At 44.9% G+C, this 23,585-nt stretch overlaps 1 protein-coding gene across 1 annotated transcript; it reads left to right on the forward strand.

Annotated features, from left to right (window-relative positions):
* On the forward strand, positions 1-23,325 carry CRISPLD2 (cysteine rich secretory protein LCCL domain containing 2). Its single transcript, XM_075714867.1, has 14 exons — positions 1-281; positions 5,658-5,776; positions 7,836-7,968; positions 8,094-8,209; positions 10,235-10,335; positions 11,455-11,613; positions 12,468-12,528; positions 13,129-13,195; positions 14,178-14,308; positions 14,457-14,500; positions 15,459-15,531; positions 16,240-16,315; positions 21,053-21,186; positions 23,250-23,325. Exons 1-14 carry the CDS (start codon positions 39-41, stop codon positions 23,302-23,304), a joined length of 1,512 nt encoding a protein of 503 aa, XP_075570982.1. The 5' UTR covers positions 1-38; the 3' UTR covers positions 23,305-23,325.
* The last annotated feature ends 260 nt before the right edge of the window (positions 23,326-23,585 follow it).

Raw genomic sequence — 23,585 nt, forward strand, 5'->3', positions numbered from 1 at the left:
TCTTCATCTCTGCTTCTGCTGGCTGTAGAGGAGGAGGCATGAATCCTGTCCTGCCTTGGATCCTTCCTCTTGGATGTGTACTGCTCCTGACAAAGGCAGCCGAATGCTTTATCTTGCCCAACTCAAGTCACCTGGAGAGCATTTTGAGTAAATATCAGGATGGGGAAACTCACTCCAGACCCAAGAGAGCCATTTTATTCTCAGACAGACAGGAGATATTGATGCTCCACAATAAATTGAGAGGTCAAGTGTACCCAGTGGCCTCTAATATGGAATACATGGTGAGTCTAGCTCCTGATACCTAACTCTTTTTCTTTTTTTTTTTAACCTTTATTTTAATTTTCCTTACGGTGCAAGAGGTGTAGCAAATTTCCTCTAACGTAAGTTTTTCTCAAGAGGTTTCCTGGAGCTGTTTCATTCCAGAGTGAAAAATGCTTTAGATCATTCAACTGTTTTGGTTGGAAAGGGCCACTAATGGGTCATCGAGTCCATCCAGTGCATAGTTTCAGGACTGGTTCCATTATTCATAAACTAGTGTCTGGCCCAGCCCTGGACACATCTCCAGTGATGGCAATTCCACAGCCTGCCTCAGCAGGTTCTTCCATTACCTTAATGTCATAAAAGCATCACATTTTCCCTAGTGTTTAACTCACGTTCTCCCTGTGAAAGCTTTCAGACCGTTGTGACTGGTGTTTCGGGCCACCACAGCCTGCTCAGGGAAACCTCTGATGGTCTTTGGGTTGCCATCAGCTACCGCCCAACGCTGGAGGTAGCATCTGCCCTCTTGTCGTACACTGATCACCAGAGATTATCAATGTGAGCCAAGCATCCATGATGCTGCTGGGAATCTGCTCAGCACCTTAGAGAAACAGGGCTTGAGGAATGCGGCTCCATCTGCAAAGAATTTCAGTCACTGGAAATAGCTGGAAGGACTTTGGGAGTTCATGGATGGATGGGTCAGGTCATGGTTTTTCATAGTTCAAGAAACCAACATAAAAGTTTGGTCACTGTATTCTCCCACTTCAGAGGGAGAACTTAAAAGTATAAGTATGAAATGCCTTTACCATCAACAATTCAGATGAATAAGTTTTTTTCACCTGATGCCAGAGACCCTACTTTGAGTTATTTTTGACGTGCCATCAAAATATTGCGGGGCCAGAAAATGATGTAGGCAAATAATTTTTTTTTTTTTTTTTGGTGCCCTTTCCCAATGTGCAAATATAGTTATGACCAAAACTAGCCTGACTTCAACTGTGCGCTCCTGCTGACAGATTAAATGATTAATGATTTGTTAAGACGGTGTTTAAAAGGGTAAAATAAATAGTACACTAAATGTAATACAAAATTGTTTGCCAGCTGTGCTGAAAGGAGTGCTGCAAATGGAAAATCCTGCCTTTTGTGACTGTAGGGAACAGGAAAAGAGAAGGGAGAGCAGAGGACAGTAAGGAAGGACAACTGGCCATCAGTTGGTCCTCATTAGCATTCACACTGCTGGCCTTTCATCCCGCTTTTGTCAGAAATCGCATGCCTTTCTAAGAACCGGCGCTTTGTATCTCTCTCGGCGGGCTCTCGCGTTATCCTGCAGGCTGCCGGCGAGATACTGCCAGGGAAGAGGCGACTTGATTGATTTCCAGAAAGTAAACACAAAGCATGAGAAAGCCAAATGTGTTTTGGTTGGCTTTGAGGATCTGAGAGGGCTGCCGTTGCGGACTGTCCACTGGCCGACTGCTGTTTACGCTTGCAGCGTGGTTACACTTTCATGTTTGCCTTTGCTCAGTGTGCTTTTCTAGTGGTTTTTATGGGCGATTGAGGGTAAATGAAAGGGCCTTATATGCTGTGAAGAAAGAAGCTGAGTATAAGATGGTGCTACTTGGAAAGGCTATAATCAAGTCTTTCATGTATTCGTGTTTACCTAATATTACTTGGAAATGCTGTGTATATTCTGAACGTGAATTTCACTTTAATCCTTTGTTCTGCATAGGACATTTCTCATTTGGACTCGTTTAAGAGGATGGTCTGTCTTTAGTACCGTAGATAAACTTTTCTCTTTTCCTTTGGTGCCAGTGTGGAGCGTCACAGGCGACGTGTGGTGCTAATTTGTGGATAAGTAGGTAGAACTTGTTCTTGCCCATCAACCTCTGAACACTGCCTTGTGGAAGTTCTTTCTCCCACCTCCATACCTGACATATTTTGGTGATCTAAAGTGGCAAGGGGAGCTAATGTATTCCAGGAAAGGGACATACTTATCTACTACAGGATGAACTTTAGTCAGTGGAGGCTGTTAATAAGAAAGCAATAACACAGTGAGTCCCGTGACTTATCTGGAGAGATCAAAAGAATTATATGCATATGGGATAAAGGTAAAGTGGAGTGAAGAAATGAGGAAATAAACAGTTTTGCTGCTGGGTTTGTATAATTAATTGAAAGCTAGCACAGGTATTCAGAGTTAATGGAAAATGAGTGAGCAGTGCACATCTTCCTGACAAAGTCGGTCAAATACGGGATTACCTTAACCCCTATAACAGCTTTCTGATCGCCACTTCCACTGTGTGTTCGGACTTTATAACAGCAGCCACGGCAGTGGATGGGTGCCAAGACCAAAACAAACTCCTTGTTAATGAACCCAGAGTAAAAAGACATAGTAGTTCCTAAGACATCTTGACCTTTTAAGATGGCTTAGTCAGATGGCTTTCAGCAGTCATGAATGGCAGAAGTCTTTCCTCTTGCGGAGGCCTCAAAGACAGCTGGATAAAGTGAAATTGTTCTCAGTACAGATTGCTGGAAGGAAAATATTTTGCTTTCATGTATAAGGTATCTCCATCCTTCCTCTAAACTGCAGGGCGCTGACTTTCCTTGTCAGGATGGGCTAGTATTTCTGTGTGGGTTAGCAAAGCGTGTCCAAGCTTCTGCCAGTACGTCTCAGTCCTGGACTCTCATGCCACTTTTAAAAGTACATTACCAGTACTGCAAAAAGTCTAAGCTGGGGAGAAAAATGAGAGTAACCTGATCACTACAACTCAGGTGCCTAGGATTAGGATTATGTTCACAAACTAGTTAGGCTGAGTAAATGGACTCCTTGTGGGGTATGTTCTTATTAAATCTCAACCTACCAATTGTAGTATGACGTGTGTATGCCATGCCTGTATTTAACATGTACAGCGAATACTGTACTTTGAAAGGCCATTACAAATTTGCAGAAGTAAAAACAAGAGTCCATGTGCTAAATCACGTGGAATCGTGTGTAACCGAAGGCTTCTCAATCTCTGCCTGAGAAGGAAGCTGAGCATAGACGTACACGGCCCCTCTGGCTTCAGTAGTCTTCCTAGATACTGCTTTGAATATTGGCATAAAGACTTCTTGCAAGTGTAGCTGGGAAAGTCTGAAATCTCATTTTTTTGATATGTTTATTGCTCTGAAATAATTCCAGCCTCCTGACCGCATTCACGTCTGAGAAGCAAGAGGCAAATAACTACTCTAATTTAAATGGGATGGCTTTGTAATCTGACGCCCGCAGAAATGAGCTTCTCTACTCATCAAGCACAAAGCCATGCAAAGACATAGCTCATTCCCAATTGCCTGTTGAGTATCTTTTGTCCGAGTTCATTTATTTTATCCGTAGGCATCAAAGGAAGATGTAATGCATATGTTCACATCAATTTCTATTTAATGGCCTATTGCTTATAATGTCTCTGCATTAAATTAGGAGATTTGGAATGTCTCTGCCTTTGAGGCTGCAGGGAAAAATGCTCTGCTAGAAAGTCTGAAGTACTAGCAGCACATAACGTCTTGGGAGAGTTTCTGTGGCTTATATGTTGGATGGAAAGGCAGATTGTGGCTGGTCATTGCCTGGTGCAGAAAGTGGGAGACCACAAAAAGTTGTGTGTCTAGGCACAATTGCAATAGCCTGCTTGAACAGAGGTTTGGAAATGTGTGTGTGGTGGGTCAGATCCCATACACCTTCAAGGAGTTGGAGGGCTGAGACGGAAAATGGTTTTATTCCCTCTGTCAGAGCTGCGTCCGCACACGAGGTTTTGCAGACTGACGTGAATTTGCTTGGCCGCTGGTCAGTTTGAAGCCAAGCTGATGAGCTCAGAGCAGCTCTGGGATGTTGTTGGAATTTGGGTTGCTGAGCATGCTTAATGATAAGCTGTTCTTGGAGGTCTGGGCTGTTTAGCTCAGTTAGATGAGCTCATGTTTGCCTTACGAAGATAGTGTAGACACATCAAGTTCCAGGAGACACTGCGTTTTCCTGTCGTCTTAGCCAGGGACATACGGTCCCTCCCCATCCCAGTTATAACTGCCCGAGACTGTGTTCAGATACTTACTTGGAATGAGCACTTGATGTTTTCTAAACGTGTTTGAGAGCCTAAATGCCCTCCAGTCCTCCAAACAGGCTCTGACAGGTCCTTTGATATGTTTGAGATCAGAAGTTGCTTTTCTTCTGGAGAAGACGGGACTTGGAAAGACCAGCTGGTTGTGATGGTAAATGTCCAAAGAGGACATAATCTTGTGCTGGCACGTGAATGGGCTGGAGACACATTACAAGACTTCTCTTTGGTTTTATTTGTAGGAATTTGCGGTAATATTTTAATCCCAATGAATTATCCTCTAAGGACTGTTCTGAGTAGACCAGCTGTCAGTAATTACACAATGAATTCAGGGCACTGTCTGCTGGGTCCAGCAAGTCTGGCCATTACAGCAAATACACTCCTGGGCAATGGAGCCAATGAAACCTGCTTTCCTATTTGCCTTGGTATCATGTTTGAGCTCTCACTTGGCTTGCAGGTGGGTGATATTCAATAAGGACTGATCTCACACCAACGTCCTTCCCTCAAAGGGAAGATAAATGGGGGTTGTCACTTCTAACCTGATGCCTGTTTTGGTGAGAGCAATATTAGCTTAACTGCTCTGGGACTTTGCCACCTCTGTTAAATTTGACTGGATCCAGCAGTGGACTCAGCAGTTAGGCTGGAAGGAGAAGGGAAGATGGGACTGGGAGGCTCAGACCCACACCCCTTGCTCAAGAGTTTGGGCCAAAAATCTCCACCTATGTTGGTAGTGAACTGCAGGACCACATCCACTGTTGGAGTTCCCCTTGATGGGAAAGCCAGGAAATGTCCTGGTAGCAAGTGCAATGGGTGGAAAATCATGCTGCAGCTACATCAGAGCACTGACTGAGAGCATTGACTGCATGTTAGAAGTCTTGCAGATCTCAGAAATAGGTGTCACAAGGAAGCGCTGGGATCTCTGTCCTTGATGTTTTGGGTTTTTTTTTTTTTCAAATAGATTAGAAAAACACCTGTGAAGAATTTCTTGTGGTTTAGGGTGGATAGTCTAGATGGGTTCTTGAGGTCTTACCGGGTCTGTTTTATCCTGACCTATGCAAAGCATCTCCTAAGCACCATGACATCAAGCAGGAAAAATAATAGACCCTCTAGTGCCCTGCATTTCCATGGCAGGGGGACATCTTGAGAAACTTGCTTTTAGGTCAGGGCACATCATTAAAATGTGCTGGTTTCAGAAGGACAGGCCAGACACCAGGGGTGAGCTGTAATTTATTCTCTCTCTCTCCTCTAATTGCTGTTGGTTGAGCCTCTTGATCTAATAAGCTTGAGATGGCAAATTGACCTGTTCTTTTCTCTCCCCACCTCCTGCAGACCTGGGATGATGAGCTGGAAAGAACAGCCCAAGCTTGGGCTCAGCAGTGCATCTGGGACCATGGGCCTAGTGACCTCATCAGGTCAATTGGACAGAACTTGGCAGTTCACTGGGGCAGGTAAGAGTTGGGGTGCTACAAGCTTGTTGCAAAGAGCAATTTACGGATTCTTCTTTACAGCCAGATGGAAAGGTTTGCCTTGATGCTTAGTAGAGCACTGCGGAGATGGGAGAAAAGGTGAGGATCAATAATTGGTGTTGCTGCAGTGGAATGGTTATAGTGATAACGTCTGCAGCCACCTTCAGCTGACTGTTCCCAGCAAATCAACACTGATATGGGTTACTCCATTTATCTGTATCTCAGGGTACTTCAGCTGTTATGTGCCACTCCTTAAGGAGAACAGCTACAGAAGCTGTAACCCTTGCTCCTGAATCTGCTGTTTCAGGGGGGTTCTGGGCTGAGTACCGTCTGAAAGCTGAATTTTCTCAGGAACAATGTCTGGACTCAGCTACAAGTTCAGAACTCATTGCTCTAAACTTTTTAATTATCTCTTGCTGTATTTCCCATAAATATTTATCCAGCTCCTCATTTCTCTGTACTGAAACCACTTTGCAGATTTTATTCCACCACCACCCCCCCCCCCCCCCAACTTCCTGGGGAAGGTTTTTAACCTAGTTGTTAACCCAGCTAGGAAGGCTGACATTAAGGTTTCCAAATGGGTTTGCCTCTCCATCTCATGGTGAAATTGTTTATTGTTAAGCCCCTATCATTAAGCCTGTTGTAGGTTAAGCTTGCTTGTACAGCAAACATGTTGTACGTGCTCAGGAGCCCTAATGGGTGGAAATGCAGTTATGCTTGTTGTAAATCAGGTGGAACTTGGTTGAAAGCAATGGAAATTTGCCGGTGCGAAATTGGCCTGATATAAAAATCGGGCCCGTTTTTGTTGGCAGAATTAAATAATGATTGGAAAGTAGAGTGGTTAATCCATTGGAAACAAAGTCAAAAGATCGGGCTGTTCTTGGCTCTCCTACAAGCGTTCAAGATGGCCATGGGTTACTGATGGAGGCAGATCCAATCTTCCTCCCTTTGCAGTCACTAAGAGGAAAAAGAAATCAGATTTATCTCAGTTTTTTCAGGAACGGGCCATAACTTGATTGCCTCAATTTCCTCTCCTGTAAAGTAGGATTCGGAAAGTATTCACTTCAGTGACATCATGCGATTAATGTTTTTAAAATACTTCTAATGAATGATTTTTAATGAAGAGTTGGCTGAAAGAACAAACTCCAGTTGGTAATGATATCATTTGTATTTCTGGCCGCTTGCTTCATGTGAGCTGTTGAAAGCAATAAAAAGTAGTGGGTTTGAAGCACTGCTCTGCTTTGATTCAGAATTTGCAGATTGCTCTGTTTGCTCACTGTGTGCGTAGCATGAAAAATGCATATGAGTTGCTATAGGTAGTTTTAACACCGTTTGCATTCCCCCAGGCAGCACAAGTAGCATCGGTGCTGGCGCGGACTGCAATATCTGGTGCGTGGTTTGCACAAAGTACACCCAGCGTGTGCGGGGGCACGGTGCAGAGGGAAATTGCTGCAATAAAAGGTGGGGCACGTATGCAGTGCCTCAACTGTTCTGCACCAACTCTTGGTGTGATGTGAGTGTGAAAAAGCCCACTTGCTTTCAAAGGTCTCACAGTATTAACTGCTAGTGTCTTCCAGATTTAGCAAATTGCCCGGTGGTGAAATAGGTACACGATGGCTTTCGGTTGAAGATGTTTGGCAAACCTTAACTTCTGTTTACTTTCAAAACACAACTTTCCGCCAAACTAGAAGTTTTTTGTAGTTGTGTGGAAAAGTCAGGAGGACATTTCGGGTCAGCAGCACTGGAAGAGCATGTCAACCTATAAATAATACAGAAAGTCAGACTGGGCTGTGAATCTTAGGGAAAAAAATAATCTTTAACACTTTCAGTGAGTTTTTTTTCTGTTCATTGGACCATGTTACTGGGTTCTTCAGGCAACACCTTCTCAATGATTGAAACTTCAGAAACTTTTATATAAAATTAGCAAAACTTGTATTTAAAAAAGTGTGAGCTTACAATATGGCCGGAGGCTCCCAGTATTGTTTGAAAACTTATACCGGAGCTTGGTGGTTTCAGCTGTGACCGGTCTTTGCTCCTTCAGGTATCGGTCTCCAGCTTTCCATGTCCAGTCTTGGTATGATGAAGTTAAAGATTACACGTACCCGTATCCTCATGAGTGCAACCCGTGGTGCCCAGAGAGATGCACTGGCTCTATGTGCACGCATTACACCCAGGTAAAGGAGACGAAGGGCTTTTGTATCTATACTCGCTGCATCCCCCCCATGTCCCACTTGTCACTGCAACATGTGCCCACAGAGGGGGAGTTTGCTCATTTTCAATAGCTCTGTCGCACTTGCAGATAGTCTGGGCCACGACGAACAAGATCGGCTGTGCCGTGAACGTCTGCAAGCAGATGAACGTCTGGGGAGAGATCTGGGAGAACGCCGTCTACCTGGTCTGCAACTACTCGCCCAAGTAAGGCAGATGAGCTGGGCGCTCTCCAGCTTTCCTAAAACTGGCAGGTTGCTTAACTAGCCCAGGATCTGGGGAAGAGATTTCAGGCAGTCTAGACTGGTGGTTGTGGCTTTAAATTTTCTCTTTAGACGGCAGCACAGAGCTGGTTCAAGACTTCTGAGCATTGCCTGGAAAACTGAATGAGGGGCCGGGGCCAGGCCGGAGCTTTGATGTTCCTGCCATGGGAAGGAGGAGCAGGAGATGGCCAGGACGGAGCTGGCGTGTGCTGCCAAGCGAGGCTCGCGCTCTCCCTGCTGCTCCGAGGGTGGGAGGGGATGGGGTGGGGATTAACGCCGCTCAGCGCTGCTCTGGCAGCCAGGTAGGCTGCCGTACCATGACATGTTTTCGCCTCTTCCCTGCAAAATCCACTGGTTTAAACACACCGCTGCTTCGTGCAAAGCCAGCCCTGCAGCAGTCGCTGGTGGAAGCGAAGCGAGCTGGGGCCCGCTGCAAGGAGCTGCAAAGAGATAAATCCTAGACCCAAGAGCTCCCTGTGGCTTAAGCTGAAAAATGAAATAGCTAAATCTTGACTGATGCAGTTAACTCGATGGTTTGATTAAATTTCAAAGTGAAAATCACATTTCTTGACTACTACGTGCAGGAGAAGTTTCTTCCCTGGCAATGGCAATTAATATTTTCTGCTTTTCATGGCTAATAGGAGAAACATTCCCACTCCCAAGTCCTTGGCGATTTCAATCTTTGCAACAAAATGAAATCGGGAAATTGCTATGTACAAATGGAGTGGCTTGGAGAGCATCTGACTTCTGGAGACCATAGGGCAGAATAGCGCAGAGAAATAAGGTGTGCAGGTACAGGGCTGGCAGCTCGTAGCACGATCCAGGCAGAGCCCTACGGGTGGGTTGTGTAAGGCCCTCTGCCCACGTTAGCTGCTGAGCATGTTGTGCTTGTGGTTTGGTGGGATTTAATAACCTGCTCCTCGTATGGGATCACGCCGTCTCCCATGGAGCTCCTGCAGCAGGCTGGGCTATTTGCACGCCATCCATTCAGGGCTGCTGGATGGAAAAATCCTCTCTTTCTGCAGTTCCTGCTTAATCTTTTCTCTCTGGCATCAGCGCGCATTGTCCTCATCTAGCCTTATAGGTGGAGACAGCTGAAAGAGCAATAACCAAAGGGTTCGTAGCCATGGGCTGAACTCCGGCTCCTTCAACCTTCTCAGCCCCTGAAGTCTGCAGTACAGAGTGCCAAAAAGGGCTTTTGTTTCTGGGTAGTTTCTTGAGGAAAATGCAGTAATCCACTGATTTACTTCTGTTTGCCTAAGGTCGCAGTATTTCTATAGGAGTTTAATGTAAAAGCGATATTGCATGCAATTTATCTAAGTAAACCCCTAAAAATGTCATCTTGGAGGTGAAATGAGGAGGAACAATTTTTCTTTCAACCAGCTTTCCTGGGCTGGTTGTGTAGTCTTTGCTGAGTTGCCCTGGGCCAAGACGATGTTTCTGCAGCCTTAGAGGCAAAACTGGGGACTTGAGGACACCAGGTTGGGTGAGGAAAAAGTACAAAGCGCTGCTCTGTTTCCCAGATGATCTGGTGTGAGGGTCCCTGTATTTCTGGTGTTGTTCTGTTTGGAAATGGCTCCAGGTGGAAAATGGAGCAGCTTTTAAATGGTAAGAGCTGTGCTCCAGCCTGGCCCGTGCCGCTGCCTGGGCGTGTTGCAGAAAATGGTGGGAGACTTGTGGCTCTGATGACCAAGAGAGATGAAGGCAAGCGTTGGGCAAATGGGAGGCAGCAAGCAGGCGGCCCCTGAGCCCGCGGAGCTATCGCTGGAGGCCAACAGGCAGCATGGGGACAGAAAGAGGGGGGGACATCTTTTCCTCATTTACAGCCCCCTATCCAAGGATGAGCACAGCAGAAACGCCCATTTTCCCCACTGCCTTAGTGCCAGGCAGTCTCGGATGGGCATTTGGGCATCTCTCTTGGATGGGTCTTTGGGTGTCTGACGGGTACGCATTGCTCCTGTGTTTGCAGGGGCAACTGGATCGGAGAAGCCCCGTACAAGACCGGCCGCCCCTGCTCCCAGTGCCCGCCGAGCTACGGAGGAGGCTGCCAGAACAACCTCTGCTACAAAGGTACGTGGTGGGGCTTGGGGCACCCTCCTGGGTTGGGGAAAAGGCTGGAGCAACCTTATGCCTGGAAACTTTTAACCAGAAGCAGCCGCAGCTTTATGCACCTTTTAATTAGCCATCCTTAATATTTTGACATCACAGCACGTGGTAAATCAGTGGCTGCTGCTGAAACTGAAAAGCCCCAATCTGCTTAAAATCTGGATCTCGGATTCGGCGCGTTCTCCCCCAGTGAAAATGAGAGCGAGCGCTCGGGTGGGGGGAAGCTGCTCTGAGCTTACATGGGTTTGGCTCGGGAGCTCCAGCGGGATTTTGAGTGCTGGCAGGCTGCGGGCAGGAGCGATCCCGTCCTCGCTGGGTTTGTTTGGGAAGGGAATGTTCTCCGGCGCTTACCGGAGGCAACGTGGGTGGGCAGAGCCTGGCTGTCTGCCCCGCTCCTTCAGGGGCTGGGGATGGAGCGTTTCCCTCTTTCCCCACCTTGGTTTTCACGGCTGCAAAATGAATATAGCAATTCGTGTCTCTTGGAGGAGAAGAGGGGATTGTGGACGGTTTTTCCTGAAAAAAAAAATCTAAAAAGTATTCTTCACACTGGAATCTCCAGTGAAGCAGTGCTGTCCCCCCCTGCACACAGGGTTTTCTGGGATCATGCATTGAGGGCATTTTTCTTCTCCCATGTGTTTTGCTTCACAGAGAACTGGGCTCTTAGAAACAGGCAGGTTCCCTGGAGCCTTGCCCAAAGCAGGGACTTATTTTGCTGCAACGTTGCATTTATCATTTTTAGCCTGGGGTTGTGGGTCCAGGCAGAGGTCCCCGGGCTGCAGGTGGGCTGCAGCGGGGAGAAGGGGAGGGGATGCCCCGGTGGTAGAAAGCCCTCTCAGAGCCACCATCCATCATCCCTTAGTTCGCATCGTGCCTCTCCTCATGGCCGAGGACGAGAGCGGTGCAGGGGTTTGGGTAGGACTGGCCAAGCAGGATGAATTTGGCTGGCACCATTTTCCCAATCACGTTGCCTGGCTGCAACAGCAGGCAGCTTGTTCTCCATCGAAGGGTAAAGCGAGGGGTAAACCCGCGTTCCCCATCAATGCGAACACGCTGTAATTGTTTTTAATCCCCTCTTCTAACAAGATTACCGTTACGAAGATCCCGTCATCGCCGAGACAGATGAAAATAACGAAGTGGAGATTTTGCAGGTTGCGGAGCAAATGCCAGTGCGGTTCTACCCTCCTGAAAGCAAGCCCAGCAATCCCATCAAGCCCAATAAAGTCATCCTGGACTCCTACATGAGTAAGGCAGCCTCTTTCTTTTTCAGCTTTTATAAGTTTTGAAGCACCTCTATGGGAAAAGGTGTGGAAAGCGATGAGGAGGCTCAGGGAAAAAATAACTGGGAGGAGGTTTGAGTGGAGGGGGAGGTAATCTGTGCGAAAATTTGCTGTTAATTATAGCAGAAGCCTGCCAGAAGTGGGGAGCAAAGCTTTCAAAAGCCACTCATGCCTTCTGCACATCAGTCTGCAATAGTTATTTGTTCTTTTAAGACATCTCAAGAAAGTATTGATGAACCAAAGGTCCCCAGATCAGTAATCACGTTAGGAAATATTGGTTTTATTTCCCAGTTAAAATACTCTACGCTCAGCAGTTACCCCCTTTGCAGCTTTTGGTTTTATTTTTTTTTAATTTATTTCCTTTTTATTTCTTGCTTGGGAAGATTTCTGAAGTTATTTGTGGAGCTGGTAGTACTTCCTCAGTTGTTTTCTAATAGCTGTTAATTAAAAGAGACTTATTGTGAAAACAGGGTGAGACAAGCCGACGCATCCTTTTCAAGTTTATCTACCAGCATCTTGAGAGTCTGTAATTAAATGGAGAATGAGAACTTTGGCTGCAGACCTCGGGTTGTAAATCAAAGCCTTCATCTGTCAGATGTTTCTTCCTTGCTAATCTTTCCAAAGGCACCTGTCTCAGGTGAACGGCTAAAGAGGCACGAACTGCTCCAGGCTGCTTGGTCTCTGATAAGATTTTATCTTGCTGCACCAAAGACCTCCAGGAAAGATGCATGGTGGTTGCTCATCTCTGTAGCTCGGAAGCAGGCTGTGGCAGTCTCTTTCCTTTTTAAAATATTTATTTGTTTTGTTTTTTCTCCCCAGCACAAGTCATTACCTGTGAAACCAAAATGAGAGACAAATGCAGAGGCTCAACGTGCAACAGGTAGCCTTTTATTGATACCTCTTGGAGCGCTGTGGGAAAAAGTGGCCTAAAACTTGTCTGGTTCTTGCAAACGTGGGATAGGCTATACTATGTCTTTTTTGTGACTGTCTAAGTAGATCTCTTTTTAGAAAAAAGCTTTAATTTCTTGTAATACAAAGCCCTCAGCCAAGCCTAGCAATAAGGTGACTCAGTTTATTTTATTCAGCCATGATGACCCACAGTTCCAGGTGTCCAAAATCGTCTAATAAATTCTGGCAGAGTAATTTTTGAGCCTTTTTCATGCATTCCACTGCTGTCCAAGCCAGACCAATAATTCATAGCTTGTCCCCTCCCAGCCAGTCAAGAACTTCTGGTTAAGGTTTCTGCAAAGAACGGGACAGTTTATCACTTGGAGAAAAACCAAATCCACAGAATCTAAATATTGGTCAGGCTTTTAAGGAGGGTGGAGAAACTGTTTTAAAAAGTAGCTATTTTGCAATCTTGTTTTTAAATGGAAGAGTTACGTGAAATGAATGGAATGACTATTAAATGAAATAGAGTCAAAGTCTGTTTTTCTTGAATTGTTTTTTTGCCACCCTCAAAGATATATATCTTTACTAGGTATTTGTGCCCAGCTGGCTGCTTGTACAGTAAGGGAAAGATCTTTGGAACATTTTATTATGAGAGTGTAAGTACCTTTTAATAGCTCATAGATGTAATTTGTGGGGAGTTAGTGGTAATAACAGAAATGGGAAATGCCAATGATTCTGGTGTAATTTGGCTTTTCGTATTCTCCAGTTGTGGTGCTGTAAAATAGTGCTAATAAAGATTATCTGTATTTTCCTCATCTTAGTGATAAAAAAAGAAGCAGTCTGGAAAGGCAAAGTGATTCCAGACTGGATTTTGTCATGAGTGCCCTTAATGTGCAATGAAACCCATGGAAAGTGAGGGGTGGGGATCAATAGACAGCTCTTACAAAGATCTCTTCTTTCGTGTGGGCAGCTGTCACGCTAACCAGAAACTTCATACGAAAAACACTGTTAAGTGTTGTAACTAAATAATATTTTGGGCTGATTTGCTGGATCTTGAATTAGCAAGATAATTTATAAATAAAGCATGGCACTGTTTTCCCATCAAAACTACTTTTGGGGTGAAGAAAGGTTGAAGATAAAAGGGTTTTTGTGTAAAAGCATGTTTGCTTTCCCCATTCTCACTGTTGGTGCATGACGGCATTGCCCATGATACATCTTTGCCCTGCAACTTCTGTGATCGCAGACAGCCGCCTTCTCCAAGTGGTTTCAGCAGAAATATTTTGGGTTTGAATATTTCGTTGAGAACTGGAAATATTTCATACCGGTCGTTAATTTCCAATGCTGCCTTTTTTCTAAATTGTATCTAAATGCATGGTTTTGCTATTTAAAAAAAGCTTGCCATTCAACCAGGCAGTGCTTAAAATAATAATAATAATAATAATAATAAAAGAATAAGGCTGTGTTTGGAGAGTAAGATTTAACAACCAGATTCCAAAGGAGTGTACTCAGCTTATTTTCCATTTGGCCCTTTGGTGGTGGTTGTTTCATTTCTTCTTCATTTTTTGCACAGCGGCTGGTCAACGTTGCTCTGTGAATGAGATTTATTTCACATACTATTTGTATTTGTACTCTTGTCAGTCATCAAGCATATGTCGTGCTGCAATTCATTACGGCGTCCTGGACAATAAAGGAGGACTGGTTGATATCACGAGGAAGGGGAGGACACCGGCTTTTGTAAAGTCTACCAGGAACGGCGTGGAGTCTTTCAGGTACTCTCTTCATTAAGAAGTTTTTGTATTTGCTTTAGATATAAGCAGATGTTCAGTCATCTGTGTTACTCATATGTACACATAGTGATTCAAGTAAGCGTAGTATGCTTATTTTTTTAACAAATGGGTTTTTTTGCTTGTTTTGCAGGAAAAGTAAGCCTTCAAATGCATTCATGGTTTCCAAAGTCACAAGTAAGTTTTAAAAGTTGAGAAGAAACTTCGTTGCTAGAGTTTTATGGGATACTTGAAAACATCATTCCTTACAGTGCTCTTTTTCGTTTTAAGTGCTCATGTCAAATGGTTCAGTACCACAACTAAACCCTAGACTGGCGATCCACCACCCATTATGGGCAATTCCACTATCAACCACCTCATTTTTCTGTGGGGATCTAGGAGGAAGGGACCGAAAACGGTGGTAACGGGCCATTTCCAGCAGCATCTCCTGGTGATGGATCATGGTTGGGTCCGAACATCAGCTGCAGTGTCACAAGCTGCTGATAGTAAAGTGGTGAAGATGAGGCATTCTTGTATGAAAGCCTCAGTCTAGTGTGAACACTGTATAAAAACTGAAAAAAATAGTACCTAATATAATAGTGTGATAGTATAATGAAACATGTAATACACATGAAGTTAGTTTATAACAGTGAGTCATCATGAAGTTAGTTTATAACAGTGAGTCATCATATTTATGATGAGCATATAAATAAATACTGTGCAGTTCTACTTTTTAAACCATTCCCGCTTTCTGAATATCTTTGAATAATTCCTCCTCCTCCTCCATATAATCATCATTTTGATTAGATCCACTTGAGCCACTTTCAGGGAAAACTGTAGGTGTCGGGTTATTTAGACTCCATGTCTGGAGCTGTAGCAACAATACACCGTCTTGTGGGTCAGCTGCTTTTCTCTTTGGAAAGCTGTGACCTTTTTAAGGCCCCGCTGTAGTACGGTGGCAGGATTTCTGCTGGAGAGAGCTGGTCAGCCCTCTCCTGGCTGCATGCTGCTGGGAGAGGAGCGAGCAGCTTTCCTCCTGGTGCCCTCAGCTGGACATGGGTCTCGCCAGATGCGTTGCGTGACCGTGACTTGTGTTTTCTGCAGCTGCCTGAGCCATTAGGTCTGCTAATTTGCCTTTCCGTATTTATTTCCGCAGCACAGACGGTGGATTGCTATACTACAGTAGCTGAGCTGTGCCAGTTCAAAAAGCCGGCGACTCATTGCCCAAGGTAACTGCGTGCCACGAGCACGAGCCCGCTTATGCTCGGCGTTAAACCCGCTCTGCTCTGAGGAGGGAGGATGCTGAGACGCTGCGGTCCCCAGATCTGAGGGCCATCAGGAATGGAGCTGATTTTACCAGATGAACTGGAGGCGGGTGTTGGGAATGGCACGTTTCCTCCTGCCACCCTGCTTTTCTTGGCATCACAACAGAAAAATTCATGTTAAGTTTTCAGACGGCTTCAGTAGCGTGTAAACCAGGCTGTGCGATCCCGTTTCAGCACGCCCCTATGTGCGAGCGTGCGACTTCACATTCAGCCTTTGTTCTCCTGCACTTGCTGGGTTTTGGATGCAGTTTTCCTTTCTGCCTTAAAACATGGAAAAAAGTTTGTTATAGAAAGCTGCTTTGTGCAGGTGTAAGTCATGGCAGGGCAGGGGGGCACAAGCACGTGCAAACAATTATGTGCACAGCATTGTGCGAAACTATAGGTACTCCCCTTTGAAAATGTCATAAAAGACCAATCCCTCTTTTACTGGTCTAAACCCCTCTATTTGCAGTTCTGCAGTAACTACCAAGTGTCATCTGAGGGGAACAGAAAATTAAATTCACTGTTGCCACCTGCAGACCAGATGCAGGCACTTGAACTCTCCCAAGAATGCAGCTTGCTTTCCTGTTGAGCCTTGATATAGAGAATAACTATGAATAAATTGTTTTCTAGGATTTATTGTCCAGCCCACTGTAAAGACGAGCCATCGTACTGGGCACCGGTGTTTGGCACCAACGTTTATGCAGACGTGAGTATGCTCCTTTCCCTGGTGACCCCCTGTAGCACGATGTCTGTAGCGCAGAGCTGCGGCCATACTCTGCGATTTAGGCAAGGCAGTCAAACTCTCCGTGATCATTACAACGTGGGGATGGAGTAAATGGGGAGGAAGGAAGAAGTAGCACCAACAAAGTGCAACAGCTACTGCACCAGGCTGGGGTCAGTGGGCTCGGGGAGCCCTTCCAGTCTCCGGCACTATTCCATTAAAATAACTTACGGACCTGGGCAGGTCACTTAACCTCTCCATGCCTTAGGGTCATTGGCTATGAGATGATGGCAGCTCTTGTCCGCCTTTGCAATGTTTTGAGATCTGCAACTGAGCACCAGAGGGCTTTTATTATAGACTATCACACTATATAGTTGTCAAAAATAGGCCTTCTTCCCCCTCCCCTGTCCCCCCCTTTCTGGGAGCTGAGCAGCGGTTTTGAGCAGCCAGGACACAGCACAGAGCGGTGGAAAGAAAGCATGCGACTTGGTTTTCTTGGTTTGTTTTTCTAAACTCTGCTCATGGGGATGAGCAGAGACGTGATGCTGAAACTAGGCAGGGAGTCATTTTTTTGAAATCTCTTAATATTAGGCCTCTAAAACCTGGGTTTCAACGTTTTCCATTTGCGGGTGTTTCTTTTTTTTTTTTTTTTTTTTTTTCCTGTTGGAGATTGTGTTTAGAAATGCCAGCTCCCTGGCTGGTGTGTGTAGCCTGTAGGAACATGCTTTTTGAAGGCCTGGGGGAAAGTGTTGGCAGATCACGGACCCCCAGCTTGGGGTCACCATGGAGCTTTGCAGACTCCTGAGAAAAAACAACCTGCAGAAATCATACGATAATTCGAGGCAAGCAATTTTGAAAGTAATTTAAAAAAAAAAAAAAGCCCTGTTTTTTATTTTCCTTGAGACCAGTTTTTTTAACGGTAGAGCTGCACAAACAGGTTAGCCTAGACTAGCTCACATGCAAATTCATCGGGCAGCTGCCACCCCGCGGTACCTGCCTCTGTGCATGCTCCAACCTGCAGGAAATGGGAAATAGTTTTCTCTCTTTTACTGAGGACAAAACTACCTCAGATTACCCCCGGAACGGGGCCTGTGATTGCAAGGGTATTAGGCAAGGACCAGCATCCCAGCCTGGCATTGTTTCCTGATTTGTACTGACGCAAAAGGATTCGTGTCCTTTAATGAATCACAAGCTCCATTTCCTACTGTACCCACTGGGTATTGTTTCATAAACTGGGGCCTGGACTGTGATTTGGGAGGAAAATAAAATAGAAGGGAAAAAAAAAAAAAAAGTATTTGGCTACTTCCTAGAGGGTTTGGTTAACCTTTGTCTGGACTACTGTACTAATAGCGTGGTGCGGGTGTAATAAGGAAAGCGCTTGGGTTTTTATGAGAGTGCGAGATTGGTAGGAAAGCAGGTGAAACCAGCTGGGAAAAAGGAGTTTGGGGAGGCTGTGAAATGTGCTGCAAAGGGAGAGGTATGGGTGCTGAGAAATGCTCAGGCTGGAAAGCTGTCAGGAGAAACACGCGTGCCGTGCAAGGAGAGTTTGGGCAAAGGCTTTTCCCAGGGAGCACGGGCTGTGCGGGTGCCCTCCGGGAGGTGATGCTGTGCATTAACCCAAGCCCGTGGCCAAGGAATGATTAAAGCAGAGAGAAGAAGAAGATGGACAAGACAAGTGCTAGTCTTTTGGGAGGGCTCTTTGGCTTCACGTCTAGAGTGGCACCTTCATGGCCCAGGGGGGGACTTGGCTCCAACCATGTCTTCTTAAATAAGTTATCTCAAAGAAAAAGAAGCATCTTGCCCTGTTTCCAGTCTGTGCTCCCTGCAGAGTTCCCTCTGGCCTTTTAGCACCTTCTCCAAAACATGGATTTGCTAAATGCTCTGGCAGGGAAGGAGTTGATAGTCCAAGCTGCGATGACAAAAATGCTTGGCTAGTCTGTGTAACAACCTGGTTCACTCTGCTTTTGGATGGAGGTAGCATTTGCATTTACATGATCCCAGGAAGGCGTGTGAAAATTTGTTTTGCCATGAAGAACAAAGCTCTGACATGAAGAATTGGCAGTTTTTATGAGATAAGTCTGATTTTTATTCAGGGGTCATAGGCGCCACTATCTCAGTTTGTGTTAAGGGATTTTTACCCACTTTAAAGACATCCTGATTGGGTTTTTTTTACTCACCATTATAAACTTATCCTGGATTGTGTGTTTATAAGATTATCTCCTGGCTAATCCTGGTGGCTTAAAGCACAAAGAGATATTGGCAGCCTTTGCTTTAAAAAGCAGTGCAGGAAACTGTTCGTGGTGAAATTAGTAAGACTGTGGAGCAGGGACACAGAGGAGCCTTAAAATTTGGGGTAAATGAACAAAATGCAGGAAGGTATGCTATGGGAAAGGTTCATGCCCAAATCCCAGGTCTTCCCAGTGAATAGCATTACTTGGTGAGAACAGACTTGCTGCCTGCATGCAGGGTTTGCAGATTGAAGCAGCACGTGGGGAGCATATCCAGCGTCCTGCCAGTGCTGAAATTAGTAGCGAGAAGCAGCTGGCTGGGGAACAGAAAATTTGTTGCCTCTTTTCCCTGGTGGCACATTGCAGCAAAGTTCTTTACACTGCCATGTAAAAGGGAGGAAACATTAAAAAAAAAAAAAAATTCTATGAACACATGATTGTGCCTAGGAAATAAAACTCAGCTCTTGCTAATGTGGACAGGAGCAGTTCTGGCGTGATGCTGGAGCTGTGTGAACACCCGGGGGTCTTTATCAAGGCTGTAAAAGAGCTTTTAAGTTTCACGAGGCACTGTCATTTGTCACTCTGCCTAGTGTGACATAAGACTGCAAGGGAAATCCATCCCCATTCCTGCTCTGGAGCTCTATCAAGCTGGGAGAGAAAATGATTTTCTGTTCTTGAGATAAGGTCTTTTATCCACAGTGGTGTGGCAATAATTGGAGTAGGATAGATCGCCTACCTAATGAGGCTGGCATTTATCACCAGAGCAGACCAAGTTGGGTGGCTCGGCTCTCAGGAAATATGAACTTAATGATTAAACCGGTCACACTAATGAGGAAATTATGGGTGATTGAACTCATAGCCACAGACTATTGTTAATAGCCCACTATAAAAAGTATTGTCATTTTACGGTGTGTGCCTCAGAGTCCACTTCATCAGGAAACGCTCTCAGAGCATCCCAAGGGGCTACACCACGGAAAGCCGTTGCGTTGTCCATACAGCTGTTGTAGTTCTGAATTTGAGGGGAAGGCCTTATTCTTATAACGTCTCATCTTCCAAAAGCTCTGCAATCAATAAATCAAAGCACAGCCTGGCCTGGGATATGAGAGGGCTGCAATCCAACAGAGTGGTAAGGGGAGGTTTGGCATAAGGCAATAAAAAGCCTGTTGGTCAAAGCTTTGAGTAAGCAGCAGAACAGCAAGTCCTGGAAAAAAAACAGGAATGCCTTGAAAAGAACGTCGTTTAGGATGTCTCCCAGTGGAGAGTGTTGCAAATTGATTCAGGACAGTTTAATTTTATGAGCCAATTTTAGATTTACAGATTTCCCACTGCATTCTAGGGTGAATTCACAGCATATCTTCCAAACACAGCGTTCCCTTGCTCCCTTGACCATATATAGAAGCAAATACCAAATTAGCACTCAAGTCAAAGAGCTGCCAAGAGATAGGCCATCCAAAGTGATAAATATATAGGGGACAAGGCAAACCTGCTATATATGGCTGCGAGAATGAAACAGTATGATCCGTATTGTATGTACACGAGGGGAGCGCTCGCCCTTGGCACTGGTTTTGTAGTAGTTTGATTTTTAGTGATCAGGGAGTTTATGGGGTTGGGATTTTCACCCGCTGCAGTTCCCGGTGCAAAGCTGGTTTTTGCTTTTTGTTATTCCAGCTTGCCGTATGTAAATCCTCTGGAGGGTTGATGGCCAAGTTTATACTATGTCTAAGCCTTCTCTGCTTTTGCTCTCTTTTCTGGATGCTTTTGAAGCTTAGTCATCAGTTGTTAGTGTTTTGTGTTCCTCCAGCTCTTCTGACTCTGCACCACTTGGAGAGCAGGGTTACGGCGCGATGTGCAATAGAGAAGCTTTAGTCTTTTCAGAAGTGTTAATCTCCCTCCGTACTTGGTGCTGTCTTATGGAGTAATGCCTGTCCAAAAACTACACCACTCAATGGATGCAGTCCTTCTGTTTTTCCTAGAAAGAAGGATGTGAACTGTCCTGGGTAATTGGTGGTCATTTACCTTAATTCAGGAAAAGCGTCTGCTTTTCAAGCAACGGGGTGAATAAACTTTGCTGAGGTGGCTGGTCACTAGCAAAGAGTTTCACCGCAGCAGTTTCTCTGGTGCAGACCCAAGAGGTGCTGGCTGGAAAGTTGTCCTCGATTCAGCTTTGGCCCTGGATAATCTCCCAGGCGCAGCTCCACCGCAGAAGGGAGCGGTGGAAAGGCTGCTTGTCCTCCGGGTGGTGGTGGATCTTCTTACAGATGTTTTGCTTTTGCATTTGCTACTGGGGCTTATGACATACCTGCAAGATTTATTCCATGGCATCTCTTATCCTTAGTCTCCCCATAAGTAGGACAGAATTGTTTCATAGCTTTTTTCATTCCACTTTTTTTTTTTTTTTTAATTCCCTGGTTTTCTGTGGTGCTAATGGAGACGGTAAATCTCCACACATAAAATATAGACAGTTTGTAAGTCAAAATAATTAAATATTTTTCAGAGCTCCAGTATCTGCAAAACTGCAGTGCACGCAGGAGTCATTGCAGACGAAAAAGGTGGTTTGGTGGACGTGATGCCTGTAGAAAAGAAGAAAAGTTATGTCGGCTCCTTAAAGAACGGAGTCCAGTCTGAGAGGTGGGATTTTTTTCTTTGTACTTTCCTCTTATTCTCGACTGTGTGTTCAATTGTACGTCAAAGTCAGCAGGTATCAGCCAGAAAGGCTGGTGGATTGGAAATACGTGACTTAGTAGTGTCACTGTGAATTTTGAGATGCAAACAAATAGAGCGTGTTGTCCTGCTCTTACCCTCCACAAGTGAGTAGCTGCTTTCAGATTGGTGTGAAAGGTATGAAATATTGTTAAGCTTTATTTTATTTTATTACAGTATGTGTCCATGTTAATACATTTTGTTGTATGTGTTTATAACGTTAAAAGATAAGCAGAGGTATTCCTGCAGCTTTCAGCCTGGGCCACGCTTTGACGCTTATAATTGGGATTTTCATTCAGCTCTGGGGTGTGGGATGTGTTTGTATTTGTTAACTAATTTCTTCTCTTCTCTTTGAAAGAAGCATGAGTAAATTAACCTATAGAGAGATGATCAAACAGGTTTTGGAGATGGGTTTGCCACCCTTGTAATTTTTTTTGTAGTTTCTTTTGGGCCAACCTTGCTGGTTTTGGTGTACAATTGCAAATCAGTGCTTCCAAAATCCTGCACCCCCAAATGATTGCAATGATCGAGTCGCAGCTCCTTCAGTCCTTTCTAATTTGAAGCTTCCATTTCAGTCCGTGATGTACTTTTTCAGATATTGCTGTGATGGTACTGATTTCTCAGAGCTATCTTTGCAAACATAGCATTTCCCACTGTTGTGGGGGGTTTTGGTCACTGCTGACATGGCTCTGTCCGTTCTATGTAGTTCATCTTTTATAATTATCGTAAGAAATCCAAAAAAGTTGCCTATTGTTATTCTAATAATGGATATCCTAGAATGCTGTAGAGCATCTCAGAAAATAAAAATAGACTAAGACAGGAAAGCTATAGGCATTAAATATGGGCTGCTTTAGTATAGATCTATCAGGGTCAGCACTTTGCAGTTCTGTGATTTGCAATTCGGTAGATTGGATTTAGGTGACAAACCTCCTGTTCGCATGAGTTCTATCTCTGTCTTCCTTTCACTTATCTTTTATACTAACAGACAACTTTTTACTTGGATGGCAAACGCTGCCCTAGCTAAGAATAAACTCTACCGCTAGCAGTGACATGCAATATGAGCACCAGGCGCTGACCTGGCAGGTGAGGGAAACCAAAGACGTTCTCGCAGCAGGGATGAGTATGAAGGTTTGGAAAGTGTTATTTACACTCAGCAATAAGGACCACCTTCATGCTGTGAGATCCACTGGACAGTGAAATATCTTTTCAAAGATCAAGGCGAAAACCTTACCCTTTAGGACACTGGAAATAGCCTTTGGTAAAGATACATACCCAGACAGGTATGGGAAAAGGTTGCCTTTGAGATTTGCTGAGCCTTTACCCTTGCTGGAATGTTTATTTTGCGGGAATATGAAATATTGCCTTTTTCCTGAGGTTTTGCAGCCCAGCAGGGCTGAAGAAATAAGGGCTGGGAACAGAAAAGACCCCTTGCCCCCACGCACACAGCCACCCCCAGCAGCTTGGAGTCAGAGCTGTCGGGGGCACCTCTGCAGATTGAAAATGAATATACATATTTATTGTCATTTAACGTGAGTTGATCTGGCTACTCCCGTTGCCAGCACTAGGAGATGGGCCAGCCAGGCTCTGGGAACCTGCCAGCCTATTTGACAACTGTTTTTAGGAAAACATGTTCCTCTTTATGCCTGAATCCCTGCATAAGGGAGCACAGTGTTCCTTGGATAAAAGCTAGCACTGTGAGAGAGGCTTTTGCTTCCCAGCTCCTTTTGTTGGCATTAACAGTGTAGATTTGGATTGAAAGCATAAAATAAAAGCGAACTTGCGGATTTGTGCCTCTTCTTTCTTTTATCCTTTATCTTTCTCCTGCTACTGGTGGGGCTACATCAGCACCGAGCCAGCGTGCTCAGGCAGTGCACCCCAAAGAAATTCAGAGTTAACCTGTAGGTGTGTCACACTTTGGGTCCTGCAGTGCCTGCTTTTGGTTCATTACACGGTTTTTTTTTTCCGTTTTTTTTTTTTTTCTTTTTCTCCAGCTTGAAGAATCCTTCCGATGGAAATGCTTTCCGAATTTTTGCTGTGAAGCAGTAAATTCCCAGGGAAGGTGCAGGTTTCTTTGGAAGAGCGCTTTGTTGATCTCCAGAGACAGGAAGGCTCCTCTGACAGCATCAGCTCTGACTGTACCCTCCTTGCCGATCTCTTTCAGGGAATTAAAAAGAAGAAAAAAAAGGAAAAAAAAAAAAAAAGACACCAGGTTCTGACTCAGCTGTTCGCATCTCATCGCACCCGTTCAGCGTTGTTATCTTTTCATTTCGTGTTTTCGTTTCTCTAGGGGCATTCAGCAATGATAAACTGTTCTAACTTTCAATTTA

This window comes from Pelecanus crispus, chromosome 8 (assembly GCF_030463565.1).
Source record: "Pelecanus crispus isolate bPelCri1 chromosome 8, bPelCri1.pri, whole genome shotgun sequence".
Taxonomy (NCBI): Eukaryota; Metazoa; Chordata; class Aves; order Pelecaniformes; family Pelecanidae; genus Pelecanus; species Pelecanus crispus.

Coding starts and splice junctions, on each gene's coding strand:
- CRISPLD2 (XM_075714867.1), top strand. CDS start 39: ATGAATCCTGTCCTGCCTTGGATCCTTCCTCTTGGATGTGTACTGCTC. Junction 7,969..8,093: donor TGTGCACGCATTACACCCAG/GTAAAGGAGACG, acceptor TCGCACTTGCAG/ATAGTCTGGGCCACGACGAA. Junction 14,501..15,458: donor CATGGTTTCCAAAGTCACAA/GTAAGTTTTAAA, acceptor TTATTTCCGCAG/CACAGACGGTGGATTGCTAT.